General features: G+C 35.5%; 1 protein-coding gene and 1 long non-coding RNA gene across 15 annotated transcripts in view; one reads left to right on the top strand and one right to left on the bottom strand.

The window, feature by feature from the left end:
- Positions 1-16,142, bottom strand: part of LOC141380951 (uncharacterized) — a 146,866-nt gene that overhangs the window by 75,902 nt on the left and 54,822 nt on the right. For 2 of the 5 annotated variants that reach the window (XR_012400374.1, XR_012400375.1), the window contains exon 3: positions 9,315-9,510. This is a non-coding gene — a long non-coding RNA (uncharacterized lncRNA). Of the gene's footprint in view, positions 1-2,851; positions 4,314-6,750; positions 8,536-8,659; positions 8,831-9,314; positions 9,511-16,142 lie in introns of those variants that run through there. The other 3 variants (XR_012400373.1, XR_012400372.1, XR_012400371.1) reach the window with 3 other exon arrangements.
- The window catches only part of si:dkey-106n21.1, a 177,293-nt gene that overhangs the window by 140,252 nt on the left and 20,899 nt on the right, over positions 1-16,142 (top strand). For 5 of the 10 annotated variants that reach the window (XM_073943010.1, XM_068219120.2, XM_073943011.1 and 2 more), the window contains one exon: positions 410-1,610. In XM_073943010.1, the coding sequence (XP_073799111.1) occupies positions 410-597 (188 nt within the window). In that variant the 3' untranslated portion in view covers positions 598-1,610. Of the gene's footprint in view, positions 1-409; positions 3,054-16,142 lie in introns of those variants that run through there. The other 5 variants (XR_012400356.1, XR_002457770.3, XR_012400357.1 and 2 more) reach the window with 2 other exon arrangements.

Here is a 16,142-nt window from a genome sequence, read left to right as displayed (position 1 = left end):
AGCTGGTTTCATTTTTGCACCATCTTGTCCAATCACCTCCTTTAATTAAAAGATGTAATGAACTATTACAGCTTAGAACAAAGTTTTGTGTATAAGTTTTGTGGCAAGTAGCCATGTAATAATTGGGATAAATGACATGTTTTTGCTGAATAAAGCCTCTCAGTCTTCTAAAACAGCGCACATACCATGCACAAGCATGATGTCATCATTTCAATGACTCTTTTTCTGTTTTCATGGACATGACAACGATGGTGTTTTCAACAACTTCCACTTAGTAACTAGTTGAAACTTTAGCTGAAAACATTGTTTTACCTTAAAGTAAAGCATGAGCCTTTTTTTTTTTTTAAATGTGCTCCTCCTGTAAATGTCTGCTTTGTCATGTCTGTGGTTTCTCACACTCTTTCTTTAGGAACAGAAGAAGAAAGAGGAATAAAGTGCTGGAGGAAAGCTGTTCATAAAGGACCTCAAATGCACACGACTGATGATTCCTGCTACAATCTGCCTTTCTGCACAAACTTTATTGCGAAGTTCAGGCTGCTCCAACGTCTTCCTTTCCTCCCGTCGACTGCTACACAAGAACTGAGAACTCAGATGTAGCGCTGTAGCTGCACTGTGGTTGAGGCTTGCTTTTTGAATGGCACATTCCAGGCAAGAGGTGAGCAACATTCAGGCTCCATGGTTAAGCTTATTAGAATAGGAGTTTGTCCCAACCACACAACTGCTCCATTTTTTTCCATGGGAATCAAGCTCTTTTTGGATTACTGAAGTACTAAAGATTCCTGAAAAGCAAAGCTCCAACAAAAACGTTTTTAAATTATATTATAGCAGTCAAAGGTTTGGATATAATTGTTTTTGACTGAAGTCTATCATATTCACCAAGGTTGCATTATTAAAAAAGAAAATATGTCAAATTGTGGAACAGATATAACAGTTTGAATAAACTGTTTCCCATTGCAATGTGATTTACTAAAGTGACAAAAGGCAACATTCAGACAAGAAAGCAGTCTAATATTCATTTTTTAATAATTATATTTACTGGGGTTTTTCACCTTTTTATATAGAACAGTGGAGTTGAGACAAGACTGCATAGAGAGCTGCGAGAGGGGGAAGGATTGACAAAGGACCTTGAGCCAGAAATCGAAATCAGGTCGCCGCAAGCACTTTAGTCTTATATGTTTGCACATTAACCACTAGTCTATTGATTAGCAGAAACTGTGATACGTTAATAAAACTTTAATGTGAGCAGAATCAAAACAGGGTAGGAAATGAAAATAATGATTTCTGCTAAATTGTTGCAGACAATTTACATGGGCTGAATTAAAAACAAATGAAATGTAGTAATGTTTAACTTAATTTGTTTAAATTCAGCCAAAATAAGTTGTTTACAACCACTTACCCCAAAAAAAGGGATGAATTATCTTTGAGTCATTTTTCGAGTATGGAGCTTGTCGTATCAATGGTGTCATGATGAAAATAGTTTCTGAATCAGAAATGCAAAAACTCAGTCCTGGAGTGCTGCTGAGTTTAGCTCCAACTTCAACTGGAAGCTTCTAGGACACGAGTCTCCAACCCTGTTCCTTGAGAGCTACCTTCCAGCAGATTTCACACACCTGTCTGTAACTATCATGTGCTGCTTCAGGTCCTCATTAATCAGTTTAGTTGTTTTTGATCAGAGTTGGAGCTGTATTCTGCCGGAAGGTACTGTACAGTAGCTCTCAAGCAAAAGGGCTGGCGACCCCTGTTCTAGCATGACTAGTAAAAGCTTGATTAGCTAGTTTAGGTGTGTCTAATTGGGGTTGAAGCTAAGCTATGCAGGACACTGGCCCTTCAGGACTGATTTTGTGCACCCCTGCTGCAAATAGATGATAGTAAATAGAACTTCATATTTTCTGAGTTTATAGTACAGGCCTCAGGCATGAGCTGCAGTATTAGAAAAATAGACTCTATTAAACAATTATTAACAATTAGTATTATTATTAATTATATCATTATTAACAATTATTAAACAATTTTATTTTCGGCCACTCTGTGTGTGTGTGTGTGTGTGTGTGTGTGTGTGTGTGTGTGTGTGTGTGTGTGTGTGTGTGTGTATATATATATACAGTTGAAGTCAGAATTATTAGCCCCCTGTTTAATTTTTTCCCCAATTTCTGTTTAACGGAGAGAACATTTTTTCAACACATTTCTAAACATCTCTTATAACTGATTTATTTTATCTTTGTCATGATGACAGTAAATAATATTTGGCTAGATATTTTTTAAGACACTTCTATACAGCCTAAAGTGGCATTTAAAGGCTTAACTAAGTTAATTAGGTTAACTAGGCAGGTTAGGGTAATTAGGCAAGTTATTGTATAACGATGGTTTGTTCTGTAGACTATCAAAAGAAACTTAGCTTAAAGGGGCTAATAATTTCGTCCTTAAAATGGTGTTTGAAAAATTAATATCTGCTTTTATTCTAGCTGAAATAAAACAAGTGAGATTTTCTCCAGAAGAATATAAATGCTGTTCTATTAAACTTTCTCTTTAAAAAATCCTAAGAATACTATCTTTATTTATAAAAAAAAGTTAAGCAGCACAACTTTCCTAAATTCATAATAAGCAAGTGTTTCTGTGTTTTATATCAAATATATTAAACCTTGGTGGGCAGAAGAGACTTCTTGTCAAGAATTTGTTTTTCAATTTAGCAAACTTTTGTCTGCTGTTTTGTTCCTATATATTAATTGTTTTCAATTAATGTTATAACATTCTGACAAATTCAATAGAGCACTTTATAGCACAGGTATTTCATTTATTTTCCAACAAATAAGATGCTTTCTGTTTCTTTCTTCTTTTTTTTTTTTTTTTTTTTGAAGCAACATGCTTGAATAGTGCAATCAGTGTACATGCATTTTTCGGTGACGTACAGAGAATGATGAAGTCCCACGCTAAGATTAAGTTTCAAAAAGTACATAATACTGACAATATATCAAAATAAACCCACCTGCGTCAGTAGAATCCAGTCGCGCTTGTTATTTTTTGTATTAGGTGAAATAACATGTGAGCTGTTGCCATGTGATGCTGCTGCTATCATTACTTTAAGTGGGCACATTTGGCATAACCTATTCGTCAAATGCTTATATACCAGATTATCAAAGAACAAAACAAACAAACCCAAACCTGCCTTTCATTCACAACCTCTTTCCTTTGATATCTGTGAAATATCTCAGCATTGATATCATTCATATTTTAAGCTTAGTACGGTTTTACTGCCTGACTTTGATTGAACACATGATTTTTGATCCAGATAAATCCTTAAATAATTACACTAATGCAGATTTGTTTTTAGATATGTGAAGAATGAGTTATTTGTAAATACTAGTTAAAATTGGGTTTGGATTTTATATTATTAATTTTATTTAATGAATTTTATAAAATGTTTGTGGCATCTATCACATCATTTGAGATGTATGTTCTAATGCTACCTCTACCAAAAGTTATGAAATATGCTTTTTCATAAGCCTGTTTTCCTCGAATGCAAATGTGCATTTAAATGACTGTGTGCCAAAAATAGACAAAAGCCCTGATTCCTTTCATGCTGAGTTTTGAGATCAAAGACGAGAAGGTCTGCGAATAAATACATCAGTTTATGCTTATCTTCTTGAACTACACGATGCAAATCATCTTTACATTTGTAACCCAATAAATCTCTTACTGACTTTAAGTTTATTTTGCTTGAATATCATGTTGTAAAGCCTTTATTAATTCCTTTTATTCAGATTTTTAAACAACATAATGATATAAATGAAGTGTGTATGTACAAATCATTATATCTATGTTAGATTTTACATGCATTATATTGTGTTATGTAAATCAAATCTATATTACACTGCCCATGTTTATTATTATTATTGTATATTTCATATAATGAATAGATTTAAGACATAAAACTGCACCATTTAAGAATAAAATTAGACGTTCAAACATATACAGCAATTCTGTATACATGCATAAATGACGTATTTATGTATACATATTTTTATGCTATATAATTTCCACAAGTATTCTTATATAAAACTGACCAATTAAGCAGCGTCTCTGTTATACCAATCATTAATATTTAAATATTATTTTAAGTGTTAGCAGTTTTATTGTATGATATTTATAACTTCTAGAAGAACGATACCTTTAAGGCTGAACAACATACAAAATGACCTGTCCTAAATATGTGTTAGATAACTGGCTCCACAATATTTAGCTCACTTACCTAAGAGCCCTGTTTTTTTGTGTGCTTTTTTTTCTTTCTTTGACGCAGGACATTTGCGTCTTGGTCTCTGCAAACACAAACACAGAGATGGCTATGACATTTGAGTTGTGCCAAATGAAATTACGCCAGTTCTCATTCCCTTTCAAAGGAATTCATGCAACAACATTTGTTTTAAATGCCTGTGGGACTCCTAGCTCAACCAGTCGCAACCAATTTCCAAAGTCACCCTGAATTAATCACTGATATCTTATTTGCCATCTGTAAAATTCCATGGAAAGACTTCAGTTTTGTGCGGCACGTTTGAGGTTTTTTTTATAGCACACAATCTCAAATAACCTTTAACTTTGCTGGCTGTTATAAGGAAGTAATGTTGGCCAAATTGTATTGTCAAAATCCCCCCTCTAGTCCCTAAAATAACCATATGTGCAAAAAAAAAAAAAAAAAAGTAAAAGGGCAGTCTTGTAGTTGAGGATTGTATGTCATTGGAATTCTCATTTCACGCACGTAAACAGATTTCAGTCAATAGCCTCCAGACACGGACAAAAGAGTATATAAGTCTATAAAAAAACAGATAATATGGTAGTTGACTACACATCTGGGCTCTTTTTCCGCTCACTGGCTCACTCATGTGGCTTCTCAGCTGATGCGAGTTGGACGATTTCAGGCGTCACTGGCATTTTCAGTCATTGACTTGATCAAGATATGGACCCTCTTGGAATACACGCCGAGAAAATGCTCAAATGGAAGAATTTTAATGGGAACGGAATGCTTGCCATTAATGAATGCTGTTGTGTTTTCTTAAGAGCTGACCTGGTTGTTTAAAAGACATGACATAATTATACATTTATTGTACATCAAAAGTTAAGTAGGGTTGTAACAATATACCGGTATGACGGTTTACCACGATTTGAACGTGCACGATTATCATACCATGAACAATTGCATATCAACGGTTTTAACCCTTAAAGACCGAGACAGCCGCCCGCGGCTAAAAATAAGTATTGCTCTTGAATGTTTAATAACTTTTGATCCGCTGATCCGATTCATACAATTCCAAGATTGGCATAAAGAAGAGAATCTCAGCTTTCCACTGCTGTATCACATAACATTTGCGGACTTTCAGAGGCTCCGGAATCAGTGCGGTTACGTCATCAAAATTTGACAACTCTGATTTGACAAAGAAACGCTCGTCACTGTGTCTCCGGACAAACCAGACATGATACATTGATGCATTGTCCCTCCTCCATGCCCAGATTGGTTCAAACTCGCTATATCACAACCAATAAGCATAGGTTTCACTTTTGTTTGTGGACCAACACTGAGCTTTTTGAACAACACGGAATGAGAGATAGGCATACATTTATGCGCGGCTAAATAAAACGCAAAAAAAAAAAAAGTTTTGCATGAAATAATTCTCATACTAAGTACTTTTGCATGCACAGCAGCACAGAAACATGACAAAACAGTGACACAGCAAAGACGAACTGCTGCTCTTGCTGTTTTCAAAAGACGCAAATGAAGGTGCAGCTGTTTGTCTGCAGTGCATACAACCATATCCAAATCCATATCCACAGACAACCATATCCATGCTGGCACATAAAACCTAAAGATGTTCCATATTGAATCTGAATTCGTTATGTAACTATTTATAGTATAGTAAATATTTATATCTATTTTTTACTGAGGATTTGCACCATGTTTATTTGGACTTTGACACATTATTTATTATTTTCTTATTTTTTTATTTGTTCATTGTACAAGTGGACACATTCTCTCACCTCAGCGGTCAAGATAAGGTCCTGAAAATCTCAACATGCTTACATTTCTTCATCACAACCTAGACTGAAAAAAACAACGCTTTAAATACATGTTTACAGCCATAAACTTGGTATTGCACTTTTGGTCTCCCATTTATCCTGCTTATAAGGAAGGACAGTTTAAGTTTATTTTTGTCTAATCTTAAAAGACCCTGCTTGTTTATTCCTTCTAATTTAATTTATTAAAATGGGAGTTTTTTCAGTTTATTTTTATAAAAGACTTCTATAGTTCTATTAAAATGGTTCTTTCAAAAGTTTGTTGAAATAAAACCTTTGTTCAGTCAGAAAACGTGTTCTTATTCTTTTCAGGGTCTTTGCTATGAGAATTACTATTTAATACCGTATACCGCGAAACCGTCAAACCGTGGTATTGTTTTAGACGATTATCATACCGTAAAATATTCATACCGTTACAACCCTAAAGTTAAGAAAATTTGATCAGTTTGGCACTTTTATATTTATAGGATATTGTTGCGACCCGTTTACCTACCCAGATGTCCTTCTCTGGCCAATGACAAGCTCAATCAATAATGTCCATGTTGAGAATGATGAGCGTTTTTTTGATGTTTAACAAAATCATTGAAAATCTGAGCATACGGCTGGCCTGCCTGTTTATTATTAGATTTACTTTGATTTGTTTTTGTTAGGAGTTTTTTTTTTTTTTTGGTAGTTATTTTTATTTATTTTGGCTGTTGGCCATCTTAAAGAGATTTTAATAATCACTTTGCCATCCACACACACTCATTCACACTCGTACACGACGGATAATTTAGCTTACCCAATTCACCTGTACTGCATGTCTTTGGACTGTGGGGGAAACCTGCAAACTTCACATAAACGCCAACTGACCCAGCTTGAACCAGCGATCTTTTTGCCGTGAGGCGACAGCACTACCTACTGCGTCACCAGGAACTGTTTTGGAATATATTAATTTTTACAATAAAATTGTATTATTTGAATTGATGTATTAAATTAATTTGAGCAGTTAATCTGCATATCATGTGATTGTTTGAATAAAAAGAAATTCAAGATCACAGTCTTGCATATGATGGGAAGCAGTCTCTCTACACTATTAGGTCACAAGTCTTGTTCACACTTACAGGGAAGATAGTGTGGTAATTTGACACGCAGAAGTACTAGCATAAATCTAACAGCATTACAACTCAGCCTCCTAATCTGAGTTGGATTGCTGGGATTGGATTACATTAACAGATGTATAGGTTGACTAAGCAACAAATCGCCTGGTAGGCCTTGAACATTGTGTATTAGTGAAAGTCCGTCCCCACCTGCCAACAAGTTTACAGGTCCAATAAAGCTCCCTGACTGAGAGAATTACATGCCTGCGGCAACTGTTTGGCAAGAATAATATTGTGTTGCTTATGGTGTATTTTGCATCACTATCAAAGAGAAAACTCTGGCTAGTAGCACTAAAGATTTACCTCATAAACTTATAAATGTGAATGCAGACAGTTTAATAGATTCAAATATGACAGCTTTTCTGGATAGCATCCAGAAAATAGCATCACCTACAAAACAACAGTACAATTAAATAATAGCATTTGCTAAAATGTAGTAAGTGTGTTTTCAGGTGACAACATCAATCATTTCAAAACTAAGAACAGGACCTCTATTGAGGGGGATTCAACCCCTAACAGAGTTCTGCCCAGGGAAATCCCACCCTTGAGGAGTATCCCACTTCTAGAACATGATTTTACCATTCCAAAAAGAAGATTTCTACCAAGAAAGATCCAACCCATGAAATGGGATTTCTACTGAGGGTTCTACCTGAGAAACTTGATTTCTACCAATGGCGATCTTATATTTTCAACTGAAAATGATTTGACCCATGGAATTCATCAAGCAATGGGATCCTACCTCCAGAACAAGATTACAAGACTTCTACCATGAAGAATCCCACTCCCAAAATGTACATTCAACTGAATCCCTAAAACAGGATTTCCAAAAATCTTCAAAAATGAGTTGTACTGTACAGAGATAAAGAGGATTTAAAGCCACATTATGTAATATCTACCAAGTGTGGACCCCACCCTGAGAATGGGACTTAAACAGAGGAATCCACTCACAAAATATGTTTTTAACCAAAGGAGGTCCTGCTCCCAAGTCAGATTTCAGTTCAAGTAAATAACTATGCTCACAGTCAGGCCTGTGCAAACCAAGGCTTACAGTGGGCCATGCCAGGTATCATACAAGGCCAGTATCATATTGCTTAACCAGTCGCCCAGCAGTACTGCTCTGAAAGAGTTTTAAGGCAAAACAGAATTGATAGACGTTACTTATTGTCTCTTGACTCAGGTAAACGCTGCCTGTGTTCATGATGTCTGCTCATGATCTAGTCTGCTTTTAAGGTATTCGATGGGCCAAATAACCTGGGCATTGGCCCTTTGGAAGCCCAGATGAGAATCAATTAAGCCCCGGAAGTAAGAGTGGAAACACGGCTAATGGGAACTAAACCTATCAAAACAAAAACAGAAATAAAAACATAGACACACAAGAAAGAAAGATCCATGTGTATATATTTCAGGTCTTCTGGAGTTGCATTTCTATGATAAACAGACCCAACTGAAGTTTTACTCACAATATATTTCAGTGGGTTGAATGAATCATTCAGAACAATTGTGAACTGCATCAGAGATCCAATTTAAAAGCACAATTTGTCCACAAACTTCCCACGAGCTATTCCAGTTGTGCAATAAAGCATCATGTTGTTCAAAGCATGCCAAACTCATAAAACTCTGATGTCTCAGACCTGAGAAACACCAAACCATTTGTTTTGTCTTAATAGGTGTTATCTAAAGTGTTTTGACTAGCTTTTTTGGTATCACTGTAGAATAATGGTCTATTAGGTCATGTTAAATAATGTATTTCCTAACATTAACTAAGTATGATGAATAATCTTGTAAAGCATTTATATGAACTAATGCATTATTAAAATACAAAATTGTGCTTGTTAACATTAGGTAATGCAGTGCCTTGACATGAACTCACTTTATTTACCTTAAATAACATTAACTAATGTTAACAAAGATTAATAAATATGGTAATAAATGTAATACTAATTGTTTGTTCATGTTAGTAAACACTTTAACATTAACTGATGGACTATTATTTGAAAATGTTACCACTTTTTATATATATAATATAATACATATAATTAATTACCAGGATGGTTTTCAAAGCTATCACAACAGTTTCCATGTAGATAACACTGAGCAACATTATTGCGACTATACCTGTTCCAAGAAGTCCTTGATCCAGCTTTAGCCAAAAGTAGATCATATTGAATTATCAACAGCAGACCAAACGGGCACCAGCTGGTACTTGCAGTCTAAACTGCAGCAGTGCTTTGGCAATCTTTCAGAGAGTAAAGTGATCCAATTAGGGTGGAACACCACTGCTGCTCCATTCCATTAGCACTACAGGATACAGCTTTAAAAAAAAAAAAAAAACTCAGCTTAAAAAATATGCACAATATTTAAATATCTCTTTTAAATGGATTCAGATCCAAAATTTACATAAAAATGACAATTCACCTTTTATTTGATATAAGAAGTCAAGTAAGAAAATATATTGATGAAATCTGAAAACCTGTAACCATTCGCTTCTGTAGTATTTCTTTTTCCAACTATGAAAGCCAATGGTTATATGTTTCCAGTATTTTCAGTATATCTTCTTTGTGCTCAACAGAAAAAAAAAAACTCCAACTTTTATGAAACAAGGATGAGTGAATGACAAAGATTTCATTTTTTGGGTAAACTATTGCTTTAAACCATTTATTTTTACCTTGTTTTTACATAAAATCAATAGATTTATTATCTAAAATTTCTTCAATCATTTACTTTTGTCATTAACTAATAAACACATTTGGTTGTTTTTTGTTTTTAAATATTAAAGTTTTCGAGTAAATTTTTAAAAACTATTATTAAATAATGTGCGCAAATGATTCTTCTTTTGAAAAATACAAAAAGTCCCAAAAAGTACAGTGACCCCCACCCTCGGCCCCTTTACAAAGGGTAAATGCCAAAGCATGCTAATAGGACTTTTAATTTGCCTGTAACCTGGGTCAAGCGTTTCCTATGAACTGAATGCCAATGTAAAATCGGCTCGTTTAAGGTCTGTTTTCTTTAAAAATCAGCGATCCCCACTGGCTGAGGGATATCCGATATAAAGTGGGTCTCAGATTGTACAAGAAGCCCTGCATCTTACATTTTCCCCTGCTATGTCTTTATAATATGAGCATTTATTTTACCCCAGTATATTTAATAGAGCCAGGGCTGGAGCAAGCTGAACTGCCGCTCTAGGCAAAGGACGGTCACGCCGCCGTCAAACCTAAAGTGAAACCGTGGGGGGTCTATTCTGCCATCCTAGACGCGGCTATAACTGTGGCGCGGGTGGCGAGGGTAGTTTAGGGGACGCCACTCTCTATATTCTGCCACCCTAGACGCGGATATAATTGTGGGCGCGGATAGTTTCGGGGACGCCGCCCTCTCTATTCTGCTGCCCTAGGCGGCCGCCTAGGTCGCCTCTATGGCAGCGCCGGCCCTGAATAGAGCTTCTGCGCTGGCCTGACGATTCTGACTGAGTACACGGCGTTTTGTCTCATTTATGCTTGAGCAACTGAATGAATGCCAAAGTCTATTTAACTGATTGTATTTTAATTACATGACAACATCGATGCTGTGAAACGAACTGTATAAGATGGAAAAAAAACTCACAATAACAGGTCACAGAAGTTTATCAATCAGTATGGAAACAACAGCTCGCCATATACCCTATTACACCATTAGAATCTTGTCATATTTTAAAAGGAGACAGCAAAAAATAACAAGCTGTTTTACCAGGTCCTGGACTGGCAACCAGTATCTGACAGCTTTATTTGATGAGGGAAAAGCGTGTGTGTTCTGAATCTCTCAATTAAATGTCATTTTTATAAGTGAATCATTCAATTTGTGGCTTTGGGTGCTGGCAGGGTAGTCTACAATAATTAAATCTGAAAATCAATCTCTCACTTTTTATGTGAAGTAATGTTTATACATGACTCTGAGTTGCATGATTTGAATTAAAGGGAGATTTTTACATTCAAAACACAAGAACGGTGTTTGTGGTGCAAAGCTCACTACAGTGTTTTGACTGGTTGCTAGGCTGTTCGATGTGTTTTCAAATGCTGTTTTTACGTTTAAGATCACCTTTGCAGTCATCTAATGCTTGCTTAACCTAAAAGTACAGTTGTTTTCCATCCAATGAATGATAAAAGCATTGGCAGCCAATCAGAATTCATCCTGAGATCGTAAGTTGCGGACACTAATTCAGTATTTTTTACAGTTTTAAATGATTCTGTAAGTTGGAAATGAATGAGAAATGAGGTATTATATATTACACCAGTCATTTTAATGTCAATCTGTCAAGACTGCAAAGAGACCACACTTTTCACTCTCGTTAGCAGTTTATTGGCTATCAGCTTGAAAGAATTTGCACCTGTAACCTTTTGATGTTACCGATGTTGTTAATCTCTAATGATGCTTTCTTTACGGCAGACGTTGTTTGTACTATAAGTGCACGTAATTAGCTTTCGTGCCAATTGCCACAAAAAGCCTGTGGGTAAAAACAATATTTTCCAAGCTTGTAACAATGTGCAGAATAGTAACTGCTAGCATGTTTAATGTTTTGCCAATAAACCTTTCTCGCACTTGATTGTGATTATACCACCCCAAATGTGATCTCTGCCAGCCGTTTTCTCCAGAGACAGAGTCATTACAGTAGTTTATGATCGGTGGTTTATGCTGGTGCCACTCTATCTGCTTGGGGAGACACATTGCAAATCAACTTGAGCACTTCTGATCGCTTGTTTGGATTGCGTGAAGCAAGCCTTATCAGCTGGGCTACTGTCAGTTCAGTCTAAGATGAAAACAATCAAATAATATGTTCGACAAATGAAGGAGTTAGTTCACGACAACTGAAAATGAACCCAACATTTACTCCAAGCCCTTAAGAAATGCATTCATCTTCGAAAGACAATAAAGATATTGGTAATCCAGTCTGCGAGATTCATTTCCTCCACCCAATGTCTGTTAGCCCCAAACTTTGACAATTCAAAAAGTTTGTTGAAGAGATCAAACAATAAATCCATGTCTTTTGAAAAGACGAGATTGCGTTGTTCGATGAAATCAAGCAATGACTACAGCAAGCATATTTTCTCAAGAACCAATAAGATTCATTTTTGCTAGTCACATGGCGCATTTGAGCTTCCATAAAGTCCAATAAGATTGACTATTGTGTGTGGTGGCATGTTCAAAATGTAACATTTTTTTTAATGTTAGTATCAGTCTTAAGGATATCTATAAGCGAGTGCAGGGGTTTCCAAACTTTTCAGCACCCCAAAATAACAATGCCAGTGACTTATGACCTCCAATATCCTCTGAGGTGGTTATAAATATACAAACCTTGCAAACGCAAAATGGCTTACACACACTAATAGGGCCAAGTCTATTATTTGTTTAATTTTGAGAATGCCACTCGGAGGTCATCCCCCATCTTCACTTGTAGCCTGTATTTATTTTTAGTGTATGTGAGTGCTGTAAAGCTGTCAGAAAGTTTACCCTGGTGCCATGAAATCAATCTGCTGCATCTGACCCCATTGCTGTGTCTTTAATCTAACATAATGAGACCCCAGGGCCCGGTTTTTCAAAAGGTTTAATCCAGATCAAATTGATCCAGATTTAGTAATTCTGTTTTTGCGATCCGTGATCACGTAATCCAGCTTACTTTTTGAGCCAGTTTTTCAAAGCAACATCGAATTGGATCAATCTGATCCGGATAGGAACTTTTCAGGATCACTAAATCTGGATTACCAGTGCTCAAACAGGATAGGACATCACAATGTAGAACTATAGATATTTGAAGAGCGACAAGTAGAATAGCCAGTGTGGGGTCAATATAACTTTTTTTTTTTTTTTTTTATGAAAACTAAGAAAATTTAATAAATATTAAATTAATAATAATAATAATAAATAATAAAAACAAGAAAAAGCCCACCCCATCCTCTTCCTGCAGTCCGCTCATCTGAGACCTACAACACTGTACATTGAGGATATTTATAATAAGTTTCAAATATAGATGTAAATAAAAAAAGACTTAATGTCAAAAACTCCACAATAAGTTCAGACTTCCTCATCTGATGTGGAGAGACCAGCTTGTCTGAGCGTATCCTTGGATCTCAAGTGCTTGGCCTTGGTTTGCTGCAGTTTGGTCAGATTCAGTTGTTTCTCTGCCAGACGAAGCTGTGCTTCTGCCCTTTCAGTCTCTTTTTGCAATTGTTGAAGGAGATTTCAAAAATCAGTCATTGCCATTCTTTGCATTTTTTGTTTATTTTGTAATCATTGCATGCATCACTAAAAATATTCTAAAAAGAAAAATATTTTCCATTGTGAAGAATATATATATCAATTAGTGACAAAATAAAATTGATTGTTTTTGGTCTGTTTTGACAGCTGTTTGGGGGATTATTTTATGAGGCCAAACTCTTTCTACTTTGCTGTAAGCCTATACTGAAAGGCTAAATATGTTAAAGCCAATAATCACTATAGCCTGACAGATGAACAAATAAAATTAAAACCTTATGAATAAATAGTATATCTTGCAAGATACTGCATGATTCAAAAATAGTATTATTTAATACATTTTTTAAGTTTTCTTTACATTTTAGGCATGAAATCCACGCTAAATCCACCCTTCTGATGGGATCAGTTTAATCCAGGTTTTTTGGATCAAAGTGATCCAGATCCTACAAAAAAGGTCTTAAAAACCCAAACTAAAGGTTTGATCTGGATCAAAACCAAGATTGGATTACATGATCTAATCCGATTATGTAATCCGTTTTTTCTTTTGAAAAAACCCATTTTCAAGATTTGATCCAATTCCTTATCCAAAATCCTAGTGGATTACTTTTGAAAAACCGGGCCCAGTGGTCACAATGGAAAAGAAATGTAGCATATGGACAGAATATGCTCATTCAAATAGTTTTCATAAAATTAATTTGATTTTTGAAAATCACTAATCTCCTCATTATCCCTGACCCCCACTTTTGTAACCACTGAGCTAGTGTGCTCCAAAACTAAGAAATTTGCATTTAGAAGATAAACAGTACTGTAAACATCCAAACCGTACAGTTTGTCATATCCACCTAAATGGATCAATGATCACCTCATACTTCACTTCCTCATCAGACCTTGACCAATCAAATGCTCTGTTGCAAGATGGTAACTATGTGGACTTGCGGAGCTGTGCATCGATGGATTTGCTCTTCAGAGTTTGGACTTGCACTCACTTAAAACTAAACCATACTGAACTGAACTAAACTTCAACTTTGAAAACTGGACTGACACAGTTTCAATTCACTAGATCTTCTATGTTGAGCTGCTTTGACACAATATATATTGTAAAAGCGCTAGAGAAATAAACATGAATTGGATTGAAGAGTTGCCAATCCTGTTCCTGGAGGTCTACCTTCCTGACTTCAGCTCCAACCCTGATCAAACACAACTAAACCAACTAAGTGGGATCTGAAAGAGCACTTGGCAATTAAAGACAGGTGGGTTTGATTAAGGTTGCAGCTGAACTCTGCAGGAAGGTAGATATTAAGGAACTGGATTGGGCACCCCTCCTGCATAGTATCCAACATGCCCTGCCCTATATAGTATGAGGTTTGTTCTTTTGCATGAAGCAGGTATGATTTTATGATTGAGTGCGTAAATAAATAAGTGAATTAAATTTCTTTATTATATAGAGTGACCAGATCTCTCCAGAAGAGTTGAATAAAGCCACTTGATCCATATTGATTTATTTATTGGTCTTTTAATAAACATTTTAGGCACTGTAGTACATTATGGTGAAATACTTTTAGAAATCTCTCAGATTGGTTTATAAAATATCTTCAGTGGGGTTCAGAGGATGTTGCATAATCTTATGGTTCTGGAACGACATTTGAAGTGTGAGTTCTGTAAACGATAAGATATTTTTTAATTTTGGGGTAAACTAATCCTTTACATTAAGGTAACATGATGGAAACACAACCCAAGAATACCAGTTGTTTGGATTCCGATGTTCTCTGTTTGAGAGAAATTGGCTCATTTTCCCATTCATCAAGACCTCCCTTTAATTCGAGGAAAGACGAGGGGAAATATTCTACGAGGTGACAACATAGTCATTGTTATTTTTTTCTCATATTTCCTGAAATGAATGAGAAATGTTGTTCTGACAGTATCTTTTTACGCCTCATATCTCAGAATTTCTGTTCTTGACTCGATATTTAAAGCTGAAACAGTGTTCCAATTGACATGGCAGTAGCCTTGGGAGCAGGCGATTGGTAATGGATATTAATTTAGCAGGGTTTTGGCAAACAACATCTCATGCAATGTCTTACAGATTGATGGGCTGCAGATTACACTCTCTTCAAATTACTTTAGTGTGTTGTATCTGTCAGGTTCAGTTGTTCTGTTAGCAGTGCTGTGCATACCAGCTCTTGTCTTTCAGCACTCTCCTCCTCTTAGGGAACACCCTACTTCAACCCTCCCAACATGTGGTATTGCTTATAGCAGTAAATTCTGATGTATTACTGCGATCATGCAGTAGCTTGAAAGGCTTTGGTCTCATAAAATTTATCTAATAAAAAAAACTTAAATATTTGTGATAAAAATATTACATTTTATTTTTCATATCTATATCTATATATATATATATATATATATATATATATATATATATATATATATATATATATATATATATATATATATATATATATGTATATATATATATATATATATATATATATAGTCACAGTTTATGGTAAAATCTAAAGTTCTGCACCATTGCAAATAGCCCTAGCTGATCAATACAAGATATTCAGCACTGTGAAAAATCTCAGCAGACGTGATCGAAAGCCAAAAGTGACACCTGTGCTGGCTAGGAGGATAGTGGGAGTTGTAAAAAAGAATCAAAGGATCACCACCAAGACCATCCTGATGAGTCTGGGACTTGCTGGTGACAACATCTCAAGGCAGACA

Source organism: Danio rerio, chromosome 25 (assembly GCF_049306965.1).
Source record: "Danio rerio strain Tuebingen ecotype United States chromosome 25, GRCz12tu, whole genome shotgun sequence".
Lineage (NCBI taxonomy): Eukaryota > Metazoa > Chordata > Actinopteri > Cypriniformes > Danionidae > Danio > Danio rerio.
The sequence above is the reverse complement of the archived record's forward strand: the minus strand, read 5'-3'. Positions and strand labels throughout refer to the sequence as shown.